This window comes from Caloenas nicobarica, chromosome 5 (assembly GCF_036013445.1).
Source record: "Caloenas nicobarica isolate bCalNic1 chromosome 5, bCalNic1.hap1, whole genome shotgun sequence".
In the NCBI taxonomy this organism is placed as follows: Eukaryota; Metazoa; Chordata; class Aves; order Columbiformes; family Columbidae; genus Caloenas; species Caloenas nicobarica.
In genome coordinates, this window is record NC_088249.1 from 7,533,589 (window position 1) to 7,550,981 (window position 17,393).

The 17,393-nt window shown below is 43.4% G+C and overlaps 2 protein-coding genes across 5 annotated transcripts in view; one reads left to right on the forward strand and one right to left on the reverse strand.

Annotated features, from left to right (window-relative positions):
• The window catches only part of BRF1 (BRF1 RNA polymerase III transcription initiation factor subunit), a 179,339-nt gene that overhangs the window by 75,769 nt on the left and 86,177 nt on the right, over positions 1–17,393 (forward strand). For all 3 annotated transcript variants that reach the window (XR_010606245.1, XR_010606246.1, XM_065635197.1), the window contains exons 5-7: positions 5,656–5,728; positions 14,074–14,223; positions 15,853–15,946. Coding sequence is in view for 1 of the 3 variants with exons in the window: in XM_065635197.1 (XP_065491269.1) it covers positions 5,656–5,728; positions 14,074–14,223; positions 15,853–15,946 (317 nt within the window). In the remaining 2 variants the exon portion in view is untranslated. The remainder of the gene's footprint in view (positions 1–5,655; positions 5,729–14,073; positions 14,224–15,852; positions 15,947–17,393) is intronic.
• On the reverse strand, positions 7,555–11,059 carry BTBD6 (BTB domain containing 6). Of its 2 annotated transcripts, XM_065635199.1 has the most exons (5): positions 10,526–11,059; positions 9,966–10,260; positions 9,660–9,750; positions 9,269–9,387; positions 7,556–9,041 (listed from the first exon to the last, which is right to left on the reverse strand). In XM_065635199.1, the coding sequence occupies exons 2-5, from the start codon at positions 10,169–10,171 to the stop codon at positions 8,009–8,011; spliced, it is 1,449 nt and encodes a 482-aa protein (XP_065491271.1). In that variant the 5' UTR covers positions 10,172–10,260; positions 10,526–11,059; the 3' UTR covers positions 7,556–8,008. The 2 variants fall into 2 exon arrangements, with proteins under 2 accessions (XP_065491270.1, XP_065491271.1); XM_065635198.1 differs by having other exon boundaries at positions 7,555–9,041; positions 9,966–11,059.

The following is a 17,393-nucleotide window of genomic DNA, read 5'->3' on the forward strand; positions in this document are numbered from 1 at the left end:
CCTGTGGTGTGTCCTGCTCTTAAATAAGGCTAATGCATACTGAAAAGATGTTAGACAGAGCCAGGCTCTTCATAGGAGTGAGCAGCAGAACGATTAGCAGCTGTGGACAGAATGAATTAAAATGTTTTGACTTGATAACAAAAAAAAGGTTTTTCACCATGAGGACAGCCAAGGGTTGAAACAGGTTGCTCAGAGCAGTTTTGAAGTCTCTGTCCATCAAGGTTTTCAAGATCATGAGCAAGCTGGTCTGTTCTTGTAGCTGACCTGGCTTTGAGCAGGAGGTTGGGCTGGAGACCTGTTGAAGGTGCGTTCCAGCCTGAACTGTACCACGGTTCTAGATGAGGGAAGAGGGCGCACTAGAAGTGAAAATCAGTAACTAGTACTTGCCTGGTCTCATCCTCCTTTGGTCTCTTTGCCACTTCAAAAGACAACTCTTACCCCCTGTTTCTTTATCTTCAATTTGTCTAGTCAAGTAACTACACTCTTATCCAGAAGGATTTCTATTGCGAGTTATTTTTGGACGCTCGTTTTTATTTATCTGTTCTAAAGGCAGCATTGGCCTCCCTGATTCCTCTATGCTTGTCACAAATTATTCATTGGCTTCCTTGCATAGATGGTATGATAGTGGTGTATTGTACTGCTGTGGTGTCAGAGGAAGAATTCTGGGACTAATGCATACGTGATTAGCAAAAGCCGACTCTCCCGTCGGAGTCCCCAGACGGAAGGCAACACTTTAAAGAAAAGCATGAGAGGAAGCTGCTTAAATTTGATTTGTGTCTCTCTTTGAACTGCAGTCTGACAAGCTGGGTTTGGTACATATTTGTAGTTTCGTGTGTTGTCTTTTGAAGTTAAATGTAATGTTCTGGTTGTAATAGGGATCCAAAAAATAAGAAGTTTCAGTTTATTGTGTGGAGAAGGGTAAAACAGAGTATTTTTTTGGAAGACTATACTTGCTTAGGTTTTTAATACCCTTTGTTCATTTAAAGTTATTAACATGTTGACTGCATTTGCCTTTATAGCCCCTATGCAAATTGCTATGTTGATTGAGTTAATTTAAACAACCTGGTTGGGACCTTCAGGCATTACTATACTAGAAATGTTAATAATGAATCAAATAACCACAGGTGCCTCTTTCCCCAGCAACAAACACTCTCCTTAAAAACTCATTTGCTTCTCATGCTTGCTTAATTATTTAGGCAAGCAGCCATGGATGTTTCACAGTGTGAATTCTCATCGCGTTCCAACTGCCCGGTCTTTGTCTTTCTGAAAGGCAGAAGACCCTTAACCACTGTCACCACTTGTAATATTTTTCCAGAATGCCCCACCATAGTCTTGGAAAACCTTTTTGGAAGTTGCTCATAGTGAAAGAGTTTTGATTTATAAATTTATGGAACAAGCAAAATGGTCAAGCAAAAACTTCCATTCAGTGATTGCAGCTTTATTTTTTGCTACTGTTTGGAAGTTAAAGTGACGTGGTAGCTGTATGAATAGGAGATTCCCTGCTTCCCAAAGAGAGTTTAAAATGATGGAAGGTGTTAGACTGATGAACAGCTGAATTCCCATCTCACTGGAAAGGAGGTATTTGTTGTTATTTCTGAAAGTGGAAGTATATTGGTATTTGCGAACACATCGGGCATGATGTGAAAGTAAGGGGGAATTATGAAAGGATCAGAGTCCCTATGGAAGTGCCCCTTTGAAATCAGCATCTGATGACTGACAGATGTGAAATGAAAATGCTGTGTCTCCAAAAAATACCGTGAAGGGCAAAGAGTATAACAAGTAGAAGGATCTTTCTATAAAGATGTAACTGAGTAATTGGGAGCCATTCCTTCTCCAAATGCCCCTTTTAACTAATATAAAGTATTCTGTAACAAGAGCAGAAATTAACTGCTGGTAAAGGACAACATCTTACAGAATCTTAAGTTCTGAAAAAACTTAGGGGTAATTTTTTTTTCCAGTGCCTTGGTGAGCACATACTTTTTGTCTGAAAGATGTCTTCTTGCTGAAGAATGTAATTAAAAAAAAAAAGCCCCCCCCCAAACCTCAGTGGCAGGTCCAAATGTTCGTAAATGTATTTCTTTAAATGTGAACTGAATGTAAAATAACATGGTAAAAACTACCAGGGTGTGCAGGTATTTTAAAATATCTCCTCTGATAGAGGTTGGCACCATTCTCTGTATTAGGTGTTGATGTTCAAGCCTAGTAATTGCATTGAGTTTAGGAAATGTTAATATCTGATCAAAATACACAAAGAGAGAGCACAAGTCTTACGAAAGTCTATAAAACGGTTGTTACACTTGGACAATTTTGACTGGGGAAATACTGTTTTTCAGTATTATTCTTTTAAATGAAGGGGGAAAAGAGGCCAGAGTTGCTGTGGTAAGCTTCATTGCTGCACCAATTCGAGTCTAAGCCAGTGACATCCTTTCAGAAGGGCATTTTTGTTTATTCACCATTTTAAGGACTCGCATAAAATTAGGTTTTATGCCTGCAAATGTCATACGGTTCTAAATTCGGAGCATTAAGCTTTTGATGGATTGGAGTATATGAATTTTTATAAGAAGTTCTTAATGAAGAAAGAACTGGAAATTGAAGTAGGCCTCTAAATTAATTTTCTTAATTTTCTAAGCTTAATAGAGTGCAAGAAAACATTAATGATAAGAGTCAAGAAAGACTCTTATCTATATGCCTATTATATATCCATCATATCTGCCACAGGATGTGTATGCATGAGTAATAGTTGAAATTAGTGACAGTGATATAAAATTTTAGTGAAAGGGCCTTCTTCCACTAAAAACACGAGTTCTTGAATATCGTGTTTCAGCAGTTCAATGCCATTACAGATTGCTGGCTGAGCTTTATGCTATCTTTAATTTCCCATTAATGAGAAATGTCCCAGAACCTGTGAATATCTGGTAACTTTTAAAGATGAGAAGCATATTGTTTGAGAGGGCCTGAGGTCTGTTTTCCTACTGATTCGCCAGGAAAACTGGAAGCAATTAAATATTCCTGATTATTTTTTGTGAGTTTACCCTGGCATTAAAAACATGTGAGCTTCATGAGGAAAACAATATAGAGCATGTAATCCACTGTATATTACGCTTTCTTTGTAAATTGGTAGTAACTAGAAACTGCAAAGAAATGCACTTGTGATCAAAAGAAAGAAATTCCCTGATGTACCATTTCTATTTGAATTTATTATTTTGTGTAAATAACGGTGCCTACACCTTGAAGTTGGTCATTAAAACACTGATGATGTGGGTGAAGTGGAAAAGCACGTTAGTTTTAAGTACATTATTTCTCAAGGAGACCATGGATCCTTTTAGTTAGGCCAAGGAGAGGATAATAAACAATCATCGAGCAATTTTATTATGCATTTGTTTTTGCTTTAGATTTAATTCGGCACCCACTTTGACCGTGAAAACCTTGGTTCTTTATGGGGCTCTTCACATTTATTTGTTCTTTGATTGCATTTATGGAAAGTTTGCATGGCACGGGTTTCTTAGACAGTGACATGGTTTGATGGGGACAAACATCAAGTATTTGGATGTTGTGACAAAAAAAGACAGAGGGAGAAATACTTGTCTGAATTTTAGGTGTGTGTTTTTTTTTTTTTTCCTAGACTAAAATGAAAGAACTAGATGAGTTTGTGAAGCTTCTGATGGAAACATCATATATACTTGGCCCTGTTGATTTGTGCCGTGAAATCATCCTTGCAGAACAAGATCTAAGTGATGAAGCTTAAGATTTATAATAACTTGGTCGGCCAACTTAGAAGGCTGAAGCTACAGCCAAACCCCCACTCTTTATGTTAATATTTCGTAGACAAAAGGTCAAGACAAGCCATGCCAAACTTGCAGTGAATCTAGAGCATCTCAAGCCAACTGAAACACTGCAGATATTTTGCTGGAGTAATGTCTATTCCGTCTCTGTGGCTCATGGAAAGTCACACGCTTTCAAACTTGTATGAATTGCCAGATTCCGTAGATGCTTATTTTTCTGTATAAAATTCAGTGACGTATTTCCTAAAAAATATACTTCTTATTAAAAGAGTATATTCACTTCCTTCCCATAGAATAGTATTTCTAAGTTGTCTGGTATTTCAGGACAAAAAGGACAGTAAAATTTAAGACTATACTTTTGCATCCTCTAGGCCAGTCCAACCACTGGTCAGACAAAGCACGGAAGATACTCAACTCTTTCCACAAAATATGGAACGAATTACCTACCATCATCTCATCTACACTCGAATGGGCAGTCACTTTCAGGATACGTGATCATTCTGAGGATTTCTTTCGAGTTCTTGTTTTTAAAATTTTTTAAATTTGAGAAAAATTCATGTTAAGAATATCTTTACATACAGGAAAATTTTGACATACACGGCTAGGTGAATATATGTCAGTACTTGTTTTTGTTAAATGTATTTATTCATGCTAGCTTGGTAGAAGTATCTACACACTTGGGAGGAAAGCTTGCTTTCTAATGTTGGTAAAGCTCTGTTGAGAAACTGAAAGAGAATACACTTAGTAACAGGATTTTTTTTTTAATTTCCATAGGCTTCTACCATAACCAACAGCTCGGTTGTGTAATTGACTGCTTAGTAAACACCTTCACTATCCTGGCATAGGAAAAGAGAGGGGCAGTTCTGTTACATAAAAGCAATAGAGCATATACTATCCTACAAGTAATAATAATAAAAAAATCTATTTGTTTGCAGTGTGGGAGGAGAAAGGTTTTTTTCCACTAACTTTGACCATTATACGTGCCTTGGGGGGATCAAGGTGTTGGTGGAGCTTCGTGGGAACGTTTGGGGCTGATTGGGAACTGAAGTATATCCTGCCTTTCTTGCTGACCACAAAAACACATCTTAAGATAGTGAAAGAAAACTTCCTCAGAAGTGAAAAATACAAATATAGTTGCCTGTGCTATAAATTGCAAATCAGAGTACGAGGAGTAACTCCTCCCCTCAGTTTACATGAAGGGGGTGAGGAGCAGAGCTCTACCCCTGGTTTGGTGTGGTTTAGGGTTTTCCTGAATTTATTTATCTTTTTTTAAAGTGGGGTGAGCTGGGGCAATGTCCATATTGTAAGAAGTAAGAAATGACAAATAACCCTTGGGGCGTGAAGCACCACTCCTTGCTTTGATGGCAAAGTTTGGTGTGCGCTTGTGCAATACTTAATTATCCCACTTCGCATGACCATGCAGAGCTGAAATTTGCACTAACTTGTGAGTATTTGCTGAGGTTTTATTACGTTACAAGATAAATGGCACTTTGTATATGCTGATATTGTATTAAAGTCTACTTAATGCTTTAAGATGTTAGGTGACAACTGAAAATTGTCCAAGTACTACCGAGCAGCACTGAGCCCACTGAGGAGCATGATTAACAATGTTTTGTAATTTTTTCAGTATAAACTTACGCTTTGATTTACAATGCTAATTCTTGCAGCTTTTGACAAGCACCAAGTATTATTCTATACCTATGAATATTGCTTGTATTACTTCAATTTAATTTTTTCAAAGCAGGTTGTTTAAGATTTCAAAAGTGTTTGTTGTTTTTTTTCTTTTTTCCCCCCCTTTCCATATAACTGTTCTATTAAAAACATTTGTGGTTAAAATTTAAATAATGGAATTTTTTGTTTTGTCTTTTAATAGGTGAATGTCTATGTGCTGGGAAAAACTTTCCTTCTGTTGGCCAGAGAACTCTGCATAAATGCTCCAGCCATAGGTATTTTTTTAATGAGTTGACTTTTGAGTATTTGCGTGGTAGTTTTTGCATGGTTACTTGACAAGAATACATATGTATGTGTGTATATATACATAGTATTGTGTGCTGAATACCAAAGTGGTAACTTAAAAATGAGGCTGGAATCAATCCAGGCAGAAGAGCATTGCTGACTATGAGAGCCTGTTCTCCGTTAATTTAAGAGGTTTTTGGGAGCTAGATGCTAGTTTTCTTACAAATAATTTTGTTGCTTTTCCTAAGAGTAGTCAAGACAATGAGCTGATGTATAATAAATTTGTGTGTGTCTACAAGCTCGCACGGCCTGTCACACTTCAGTTCCACAGAGGTGCAACATTCGATAAATATTTGCCAAATTTACTATCTGTCCATCACGTGTAGCTGAGGTGTTCAATGCTTGAGATACAAGTGGCTTGATGGAAAACAAGGAGCAACTTTTTCCGAGCATGCAAATAACTTTTTAATTACTAAGTCATCACTGAAATGGTAGCCCAGTGATAGGAAGGTGGGTTTTAACCTGTTAAAGGGTAAAAAAAGCTACTGTCTATGCTGTAGCTTTTCTGCCAAGGGAATTAATGCCAATTCTAGTTAATATAGAGAGGTCTTGTGACTGGTACCCACCTCTATGATGGAATTTTCTTCCTGTATCTTTACCCACTCTCACGCCCACTCTCCTTAATCTGGACTGATGGAATGAGATGCCTTTGTGTTCAAGAACATGACACACAACCCCTTTCACGTGTCCTCAGCTGGGCACGAAGCTGCTGTCCTTTGCACAGGAAAACCAGCAGCTCGCACATAGAGCATCAGCATAACAACATCCAGACAGTGCGCAGCCATCGGGCGTGCTGGCTGCATTAGCATAGCTGAGTGCCTGGTAAAAAGTTCTTGTTTCCAATAATTCAGTTGCTTTCTTATTTTTCGTTACTTTTTTTTTTTTTTTAAGAGAGAACAGGCAGGTTTGTGTTACATCTGTTTTCTGTTGCATTTGTGTTTCAAGGTGAAAATTAATGCATCTTAGGAAAAGACAAATGGAAACCCTTCTACATTGAATGTAAAGCTACTTGTTAAACATGAAAAAATATTGGTTTAGCCTGCTCTTTGAGTATTGTTTCTAAGGTCATTATGAGAACACAGATTTATAAAAACCAAGTATTTCTAACTGGCTTATCTGTAATGATTGTCAGACACTTGAGGAAAACACCAGCTTCTATCACTCTGAGAAAAGTGAAGGCTATAGCTATAAAATGACTACTGATGGTAGATGGAAAGGATTATGTTTAAAAAAATAAAGGAGGAGGAAGGAAAGATCCAGCATCTATGTTTTAAGGTGGCTTACTTTAATTAGTAATTTTCAGTGAACTTAAAGACCATATTTCAAAAGTATTTCTCCAATGTCTGTTCCTTAATGAGAGGATCAGATATAGGTAGTGGCTGCCAGTGTTACAGCTCTGGACTAAACCTGTGATAAAGCCTATCACTGCATTGAGCTTCATCTGTACGACTTGATTCTGGCCATTTATGAGGGGTGCTGTTTGACAGGTGCAAGTGTCAGGATTGCTGGAGGTTAACACAGCTGATGTGTGCAAAATGGGTATTAGAAGCTTTCAACTATAACCACAGGATGATTTTGAACAACTTTGATTACACTCAGGGTTTGTCTGTCTTCAGCTTAGGCAACACAAAAAAACACCCCGAGCTTCCACATGTGTCAGTGCCCCTTTTTCATGAAGGGAAATAAAGATTGTTGCTGGATAGTCACAGTTCCCAGGCAAGGGAACCCTCTGTTTGCAGTGATAAGTGATGCGCTGTGCATATGCACACGGGGGACAGACCACAGTATCACCCCCCCATTAACTGTACTGTAGGTGAATTAACAGACACAAGCCATAAGATCAAGAACACAGGATTTAGGGCAAGTAAAAACATTTTATATTTCACAGATTTGTAAACTGCTCTAGTTTAGAACATTCTGTTTAAGTCAGCTGCAGTCTGCAAGTTAGTTATCTATATACAAAATAAATGCACAGTACGTGCAAAATTTAACCTTTTTCTGCTTGTTGCAGTCTTAATAATTAAGTCAAATAGCTTATGAATAAATAAAATAAGATTAAATTCAAGAGCATTCCTTCACTTATTTGTATAGCCTGATGTAGCAGATAGGTAAGTAGCGTAACATTCCATACTGCTGCAGTTTGTAGTAAAATTGAAAAATCCCTTAATGTGCATCGTTGCAGTACTGGAATACAATCAAGGTGAAATGCATCATGCATAGAAAATAAGCTCAGGTATTTGTCCTCCTTGTACTCCGGTTCCATTAGTACTGTCCGAGGAGCACTGGAACTGGAACGTCACTTTCCCACACTGCACCTCAGTCATTCCCTCTTGCCCAAAGTAACTGAGTTCATTACCATCGAGAATAGCACTTACATTGTAAAAAGTGTCTTGCTCAACCTGCACAGGGTGTTCAAACCACACAGAGAAAGTGTTACTGGAACCGTCAGAGGTAAACTTCGTCAGATTTTGAGCAAGGACAACTCCTAAGCGTTTCAGTTCAATTTTGACGCTGTATTCAGCTTTGCCGCAGCTTGACCCATACAATCCCAGTCCTGCTATAAATATCCGTTTATCTACGGCAAACTGAATACTGTCACACCGCCCTCGGTACCTCCACTGATTGCTGCGGTACGCAGACGACTGAAACCGGTGGCATCGCTGAGGTACAAGTCCTTTTCTTTTTGTCAGTGGAAACTCTAGTTTGGGTTTATTGGCGGCCGTGTACCATAGGAATATGTTGTGAGTTTCCTCGAGGGTGAGGATGTCGGACTGGGCAGCTCCATTGGCAAACTCTTCCAAAGTCATGGTGGGAATCCGCACCAAGTACAAAGCTTTTCCTAACACAGTCCTCTTGTTGCGCGGCGTCACCGGCAGCCCTTGCCTTTTGCATTCAGCCTCTGCCCAGTTGAGAACAGCCTCGAAAACTACCACTTCCTTGGTGTTGAGTGCCTCCCGGGTTACAATGATCTCTAGTGTTTGTTGATCTATCTCGCAGAAGCCCTCTGACTTCAGTGCCATTTCTGCTTGAGCATCAATCACTTCCCAACAGCGCTGCGTCAGCTCTGGCTCCTCGAAGAGCCTGCTCTGAGACAGCAGGACACAAGCGTTTTTTGCTTCTAAACTGGTCTCCAGAAAATTGACGCAAGCTTTTGCTAGGGCCGGCACGATGTACTTCTTGGCAGCATACAGCGTAGCCAGAACTGTGTCAGCTTCCAGGTCTATTTCGTCACTATACATGTATCTAGATGGGCAAAAAAAATAGTTTCTTAGGGGAAAAAAAAAAATGCAGGCTATGAAAGATTGATCTATGGTCATCATCACTGGCAGCGAATCTGACATTCAGTATCTTTCAGCACATTAAGTAAACAGTAATAAGTGCATATTGCACAATGCCAATTAGGAGATGTATATTTTATAAGCTACTTTGATTCTGTCCACGTAATTAGTAGACTTGTAGTGGCCACTTACTTTAATAGGATTAGAAAGGCTGCAGGTTCCACATCTGGTATATGGATTTCAGATTTGACCTCTGCGAGATCGCCATAAAACATAGCATAGAAGACAGAGCTACCAACTGCCAAAACATACTGGAAAATAAAGAGAGAGAAGCCTCAGTAATACGTATCGGTAAGAGCTGAGCGTGCTGGCTTTCGATAAGAGCTACACTTAGGGAAAGTTAAAAGCAGCAGTGGAGGCAGAAGACTGCCTTAGACTGTTCCCTTTAATTGCAGTGTTATGTGAATTACTTTTGGGATTAGACAAGAGCTGTAATTAGGAAAAAAAAAAATCTAGTTGTAAGGCGGGGGGAGAAGGTGAGACACACAGCAGCATTAAAAAGCCAAAAATTATCTGCACAAACCTTATGGGCAGGAACTTTCTTGGATGCCCCCGGCGGGCCCACGATGAAGTGAACGTCGGCCATGAGTTCGTTATTGAACATCAGCGCGTTCCTGCAAGCGAGGGGAGGGGGGAGAAGCCCCGTGAGCCGCGGGCAGCCCCTCAGCGGCTGCCCCAGCCCCGGGCCTCCCGCCGGCCGCCCCCGCGGCTCCATCCCGGCCCGGGCCGCCCAGCCCTCCGGCCTCGCCCTCGGTTGCAGGTGCGGGGCGAGGGGGCCGGGGCACCTCTCCCGCCCGCCGGGGAGGGTCCGGCGGGGCCTGGCCCTTACCTCTCCCGCAGGGTGGGGTGGAAGGATTGCCAGTTGGCGCTCTCCAAGTTGTTGTTGTTGAGGTTTTGGAGCTGGGGCGGCGGGGGCGGCTGGGCGCTCTGCTGCAGCTGCAGGGCGTTCTTCTTGCTGTTGGCAGCGGTGGCGGCGGCCGAGTTACTGTTTGCAATATTGGTGTTGGTGCTGGCAGGGTAAAGTTCTGCAGCCATCTTCTTCTTCACGGACAGGGGTACTATCTCATAGCATCCTGGCACCTTGCCGTTTGACCTCACACTCTTTTTGGACTTCTTTAAGGTCTCTGGAAGCAGAAGAAAAAAAGTCAAACACTTCATGATCCTGCCATTGAGGCAACCATGGGGCAGTGGCATGAGCAAGAGAACTAACAAATCCCAAATGCGAGTCCCACTATCTGGATATTTTGTATGCTTCTAGATGCAGGGTGGTTTTTGGTTTTGTTTGTTTGTTTGTTTGTTTTGGAGTGTACGCGCTCTTTGGTTACAAGCCCGACGCACCTTTCCGGGGGGAAAGGGATGAGGCTGTATCGGATCGGTGCCAGCGCTCACCTTGGCTCGAAGAGGGGGGTCCCAGCCTCCACAGCACTGCCACGACTGCACTGGGGAACCCAAGCGGGGCTGGCAGGCAGTTCCTTCCCCCGAGGAACGACGAGAGAAAAACAAAACAGAAAAAAACCAGCCAAAATCCAGCGACAAAACCCCACAAATCCAGCCGAGGCGGTGGGTCAGGAGCGAGAGTCAATCCACAAATCCTCCGAGTGCAGCAGCCCGGCGAAGGGTGAAGCGCAGCCAGCCGCCCGATCCCCGCCGCCAGCGACCGGGCTCCGCTCCGTCCTTCCCCTCCCGGCGGGGGCACATCCGCGGCGGCCGGGCCGAGGCGGCGGCTCTCTGCAGTCCCGCTCCCGGGCGGCCCCGCCGCCGCCGCCGCTCCCACCAACTTTCCTCCTCTCTCCGCGGCGGCCGCCGCCACACGGCGCTGCTCCTCCGCGCTGCTCCCGCCCGCGTCGGGGGTGTTGCTGGCCGCGGGGCGCCCGGCTCCTCCGCGGCGGGCGGGCGGCGCTGCCCTGGGCGCTCGGCTGGCGGCGGCGGGATGCGGCTCTGCCGGGCCCGCCTCCGCCTCCCGCTCTAATAGGCAGCCTCCGCGCCCCGCGTCACCGCCGCCCGGGCCAATGGGGAGCGCCGGGGCGCGGCGGGGGCACCGCCCCTCCCCGCTCCGCCGGGTGTCAGTCTTCCGCGCGCGCGCCGCTGCGCCCCCTCCCGCGCCCGCCCGGGGGCGCTCGGCGCTGGGCAGCGTGTCCGTGCGCGCTCCCGAGCGCCGCCGCGCCCGCGCTGGCACCGGAGGGAGGCCGCGGGGGCGCTTTGGCTGCAGCGGGGGGACACACGGGGGACCGGGCCGGGGGCTCCCGCGGTGGGGCGGGGCTGGCGGCCCCCGCTGCGCGCACCGCCCTTCCCGGCCGGCCCGGGCGGGGGCGCCGCCGCGCCGCGCAGCTCCGCGGGGGGGAGCCGGGCCGGCGCGCTGCCCCGCCGGGAGCGGCGGCTGCGGAGCTCGGGGACCGGCCGGGGCGGAATTATTTAATTCAAGGCGAGCTGCAGGGTTTGTTCCTGCCCATTTTTCTCGCAGCCCCGCAGCCGCCGTGCGCCGGTTGTGCGGGTCCTCCCGGCTGGGGTCCCCGACCAGCGCCCGGGGGTGTTTCGGCGGGGACCGGCCCCTCTCGGCCGCGCTCTCCGCGCCCGTTCCCGCGGGGCTGGGCTGGCGGCGGGGCCGGTTGCCCGTGCTGCTGCTGGGAAAGTCACTCTTTTCAACAGTTCCCGAGGAATTTTTGTATATTTCTGTGAATGACGGTGTGGCATCTAGGTGCTTCCAGAAGTCCCAAGTTCCAAGTCATGAGTAGGATAAGGAAAGAAGGGAAAGTCTTGAGAAAAACAGATTCTCCTTTGTTAAAAAATGATTTATTTTCCATGCCATCTCTCTCACGACCCCTCTACCCCTGTTAAGGAAAACCAACAGGTTTTGCCCCACTTGAACTTGCTCACTTGTGTGCAAGGGTGGCAGTCCCAGGGGTCTCCCCGAAGACGAAGGGGACTGGCTGGGGAGCAGGACACCCTCCGTGCGGCGGTGGTTGTTTAGTACACTGGAAAGGATTCAAAGTGCTTGGCTTGTACAACTTTAATTTTTTTTTTTTTTTTTTATGTTTGCATCCATGCGGGACATGTTTATTTTAACCTTGACCCTGCCTTTAATTTAGATATCGGTAGTATTACTTTGTAGCCATTTATGGCCACTTTCACTTCAAACTGATCTGCGTATTCATTTTCTGACTGTTTGGTAGCTTCAGGATTTAACTTAACGATGTGTAGCGTTTTGTAAGACGATCTGTGGGCATGAGTGCCAGCAGAAATGTCTGAACCACTACAGTGCAAACGTGTAAGCGCTCCCGAAACTCAGCTGGGCAGGGAAAGCTGTGAACTGCCTCGCTCTGCTCCGCTCCGGCGGCCCCAGGAGCTGAAGTTGGGCCCTATCGGGATAAGAAGAGATGGCGGAGCAAACCGGGCATTGCTTTTAACTTGTGATGCATTCCTTTAGTGCGAAGATGAAAGTTTAATGTCTGTTGAACCAGGGCATCACTTCCGAAAGGGTATTTTTTTGTCGTTGTATTTTGGAATCGGTCGTTTCTGCTGAGTATGGTTTTACAGAATCATGCTTTTCCAAGAAAAGCGGTTGTATTAATATGGTTTTTTTACAAGGAAGTGTTTGAAGGTGGGTTTTCCTAAACATTCTAGATAAGACAAATGATTTGTCACAGGCACCTTAGTGTGTGTCTGCCAGGTGAGTACCTGCTATTGTGGGACATAGATAATTGGAGACAACTACCCTTAAGAATCATGTGGGTCAGTTAATCCTTCCTAAACCTTTGGTCTTTAGGGTCGTGTTTAGGAGGTGACAGCACTCTGGTGTTTCTTAAATCTGGAGGGAGATGTGTTTGGAAGTTCTTGCTTGATAAATGCTTTCATTTAAATGCGTCTGCAGGGCTGACAGCGGTAATCACGTATGGCGTGATCTTGGTAATTATGGATAGCAACAGGGCATCATTGTTAGAACTTGGTGCTAAATGAAACTGCTTTGATTAATTTTAAATCCCTAAGATTGTTCCAGTGTTTTGAACTGAATTTTCATCTTTATCAGTTTAAGTGCCCACATAGGGGATCAGCTAAGGAAATTGAGTTGAGACTAATAGTTAACAATTTACCGTACATCATGGATTTTCGGTCAAGTGATAAAAGGCTGGCAGGAAATGAGAAATTGATACCTCAAAAAAGAGTAAACATGTGTTAAGTGTAGCTTTTACAGGATTGTTTGATAAATTATAGATTGGTTTAGGCAAAGCACAACCCGTGCTGACATATTTCAGTTAGTTTGAGCTGATAACACCAACACTTGAAGTAAGTTTATATATCTGGAGGCAGATCCGTGGCCGATGTAAATTGTCATAGCGCTGTTGACGTTAATTGGGTTCCGGCAATTTATGCTGATGGAGAGTGTGTCTCGGTATCTGTAACAAACAGTGTTTTGTATTGTTGGAACGCGAGTCTGAGAAGGAGCTGGATTTAGCTTTGAAGGTGTAAGCAGACTTTTGTTAGGGACATGGGATTTTAAGCAAATGAATTTTTTTCAAAGCTTAGTTTGTGGTTAGGTATGAGATGGGACATGCAAGTTACCTTATTTGTTACTTTGCAGGAGATGTTAAACATTTTGGGTCTAAGTCATGTCCTCATTTTGCAGAAAGCTTTTGCAAATGCTTTGCTTTGTGCATAATTTCACTGATACCAGCAACAGTGCTCACGTGTCGGAGGCAGCATGTGCAGCCTTGGACCCTGAAAAGCATGTAAGAAAAACTTTGTGCAGTGCTTTAAAGGTCTCTTGTTTATAAAGCGAGAAAGGATTTTGTTTTAGCTTAACTAAAAAGGTGCTTCTAAAGCTTAATGATCAGAAGATGTGGCCCAGCAGCACAGTCCGTGTTGTTTGCTGAGATGCGAAGCGCCGCATTTCCGGAATTAAAGGTGAGGATGAGAACTAATTGTTTCACTTTCTCTTGCAGATCCGTGTTTGTATATTCCTCGCTTTGCACACATGCTGGAGTTCGGGGATAAGAACCACGAGGTGTCCATGACGGCTCTCAGGCTGCTGCAGAGGATGAAGCGGGACTGGATGCACACCGGCCGCCGGCCCTCGGGGCTCTGCGGAGCAGGTTCGTTGGGCAATGGGGGTGTCGCTTCCCCCACAGCGGGTTGGACGGGAGAGTCTGGGAGTCAGGAACGGATGAAGACTTTCCCATTTCCTTGGTGATGCCATATTCTCTGGGGTTTGTGCTGTCGGGCACCTACAGATTATTTAGGTCTTCATCGAAATATTTTCTGAAACTCAAACTTCAGTTTCACCCTTGCTCTTATATTACTTGCTCGTATCGTTTGTGTCTTACATTTTGGATTTTTTAACCTCCTTCCTGGCACTCCTCTTGCCCCTACTCTCCTCAGGCTCTGGATACGAAAAGGTTTTTTTGTCAGCTAAAATGACACCATTAGTGCAAGCACTTTGATTTGTGTCTTCACGCAGAGTCTTATGCAAGAAATGCCCTCTTTGACCTGTTCTGTGAAATTATTTTCCTCTCCATCTTTTTCCAAGACCCATCGCTGTCACGATGCTCACAAAAAACCTGCCGGTTTGGGAGGGCTAGGTTAAAAGGTAGTTAGTACCAGCCAGTGAGGTCAGAGTAACGAAGACTGTAGATAGTCACAGAGTTCACATATGCACTTGATTTTATGTGAAAGGTCTTACATTTGCATGCTGGAATGAGAAATAGTGCTCAAACTTTAGAGAACCCAGGACTATGCAATCTTCTTGAAGTTTCTAGCCTCTTTTTGTTATTACTTGCTTATTGCACATTGCTAAAAATTTGAATATAAACTCTATGGGAGAACAGCCTGGTCTTTATCCACACGAGCAAGTAATTTGATTCAGCAGACACGGATCAATAGAATGAAGCAGGTGGTGCTGAGTCCCCATCCACACAATATGCAGTTCATGTGGTTTGCTGTGGACTGGATTTAGTCTGGTTCCCTGGCCCACATGTCTGTGCCACACATTGTCTGAGCAACCGGTTGTTAGTTCAGTCCCTGATGTTCCCATAGAATCATGGTATAGTTTGAGTTGGAAGGGACCTTCAAAAGCCATCTAGTCCAACCCCCTGCAATGAGCAGGGACATCTTCACCCAGATCAGGTTGCTCAGACCCATTTATGTGCTTAAAACTGGTTTTGAGCGCTGAGCTGCTGTATGGTAAGTGGGGGTGATGCTTCAAAACGGAGTTAATGCTCTGAATCGACACACTAACGTAAACGCAGCCAGTGCCAGTTACCTGGCTATGGGGAGGGTCTTGCACGAGAGCCCTGGGGCACTTGGGACATTGATAGTGGTGACAGCAATGAGGATAACAGCTGAAGTGGATTGAGTTCTGGCTTCTGGAAGGGTTCACTAGAGATCTTTTTATTCAGGACTAGTGAATTCTGCTAAAAAGATATGAGAACTTTGAAAATATGTGGTCAATGAGATGTTCTTGTGCTGTATTCAGGCAGCTGACCTTGGTTTCCCCAGTGCTAAAGCACAAAATTTTTCAGGGTGCAGTTTGCAATCAGCTTAATTTTACTGGGTAGGAAGCAAAGATTGTAAAGTGAAGTCAATCACTTGGATTCAGGGACACAGCTGCACTTACAGCTCTTTAGCTGAAGGCTGGGCAAAGAGAGGGTATAGTTAGCTGTTTTCTGCTTTTCTTCAGTAATTTTTCCTCTTTGTGACATTGACTTTCCCTGCTTATTCTCTAGCTCTGCTAGTGGCAGCAAGAATGCATGATTTCCGACGTACTGTTAAAGAGGTCATCAGGGTGGTCAAGGTTTGTGAGTCTACATTAAGGAAAAGGTCAGTGCAGTTTTATTGCTTTTATCTTTCGTTTATAGTACTGAAAAGTGGTGTAGTCTAAAATGAATGTATATCAGAGAAAACCAGGTTCTTTTTATTGTCAGAAGTGCCAAGAATAAAACAAGTACAACGTGTTTTAGCTGGTCATTTTTAAGTACTAACACCTGTAAGGCCTCAAATGCTCAGCAAAGATGGTAAGGAGCATTGTGCCCGTTTAACAGGTGAAGAGTTGAAGGCAAAAAACATTGGGTCGGAATTGTTAACAGTGTTGTCATGTCCTCAGAAGAAATAATTGATTGATTCTCAGAGCTGAGGATGTACTGGGGAATTTTTTTTTTTTTATTATTAATCCAGAACACAGTGCCTAAAAGTCTTGTCCTTTAGCTGTTATTGAACAGAACTTTTCAAAATATTTTGCTGAAGTGTTCATTTTTGATACAGTTGCGCTGCTAATAAATAGAAGACAGCGCAGTGAGTCTAATGGTAAGTTCACTGAAAGGGTCTGAAGTGGAATTATCAGCAGAATGTGAGGCTGAAAGTGGGAAATTCTCAAGTACCTTTGCGTTTGTTTATTTTTTTTTAAACATCTAGTAGTGTTTTCCATATTTTGATGAAGTAAGCAGTCACCCAGTTTCCCTCATTTTAGTTTTGAAAAGCTGTAACATTTTCTTTCCCTGTGGATTCAGTAAAAATTGACCAGTGACATACCATGCTTTCTGTTGCCCCAGTTGGAAATTTTTGTACCACCAATATATTCTGAAGTTTGTTCTACCAAGGTTTCTCTTTAGAAAGCTCCCCTGGTGTCTCTCTTTTCTTTCCACCTCAATCAGACCAGCTTAAGCACATCCAGCTGGGTCTAATACTTGTTAATAATATTCACTTCTTAATTGTGAAAAATGTTTTTGCCCTAGATCTTAATTTGTGGAACAGGAATGATACTATTTCCCTACCATGCATGGGTGATATAGGGATAGATTTAAAGCTTTGAAGTGCTTTAAGGTACTGCAACAATAAGGATGGAATAGTACAAATGCCACTTTTTTTCCTCTGGTCAATAGGTCATGTTTTTTAATGTGCATTTTCTATGATTAATGATTTATGCATCCACAATCTACTTCAAGATGCCTTGGTTAAATAGTTAAAGAGGTCGCTCTTACTAAGAAAATAAGCATAATAAATTAGAGTTGGAAGGAAAATTAATTTGAGCAATTGTTTCAAGCGGAGAAATCTTACTTCAAAATTCATGCTTTGAAATGTTTACTCAAGTCACACACATCAACTAAAATGACAGCGTTATTTACTTTGACAGGGTAAATGTGACAGCTGAATTATTTTCAGGCAGCTATAATTACAACTGTATTTATCACGAATCTATAAATTTGATTGATGTTTTTCAAATAAGAGCATGTTATATAGTATTTATGATGGCAAATAAAAAAAATACTTT

Bases quoted from the DNA above. Each gene is read 5' to 3' on its own strand.
- BTBD6 (XM_065635198.1), bottom strand. From the start codon at position 10,330: ATGCCACTGCCCCATGGTTGCCTCAATGGCAGGATCATGAAGTGTTTG. The intron at 9,388-9,659 runs GTTTGTGCAGAT...TTTATTTTCCAG, and splicing joins AGAAAGTTCCTGCCCATAAG to TATGTTTTGGCAGTTGGTAG. The intron at 9,042-9,268 runs GTAAGTGGCCAC...TTGCCCATCTAG, and splicing joins GCCTTTCTAATCCTATTAAA to ATACATGTATAGTGACGAAA.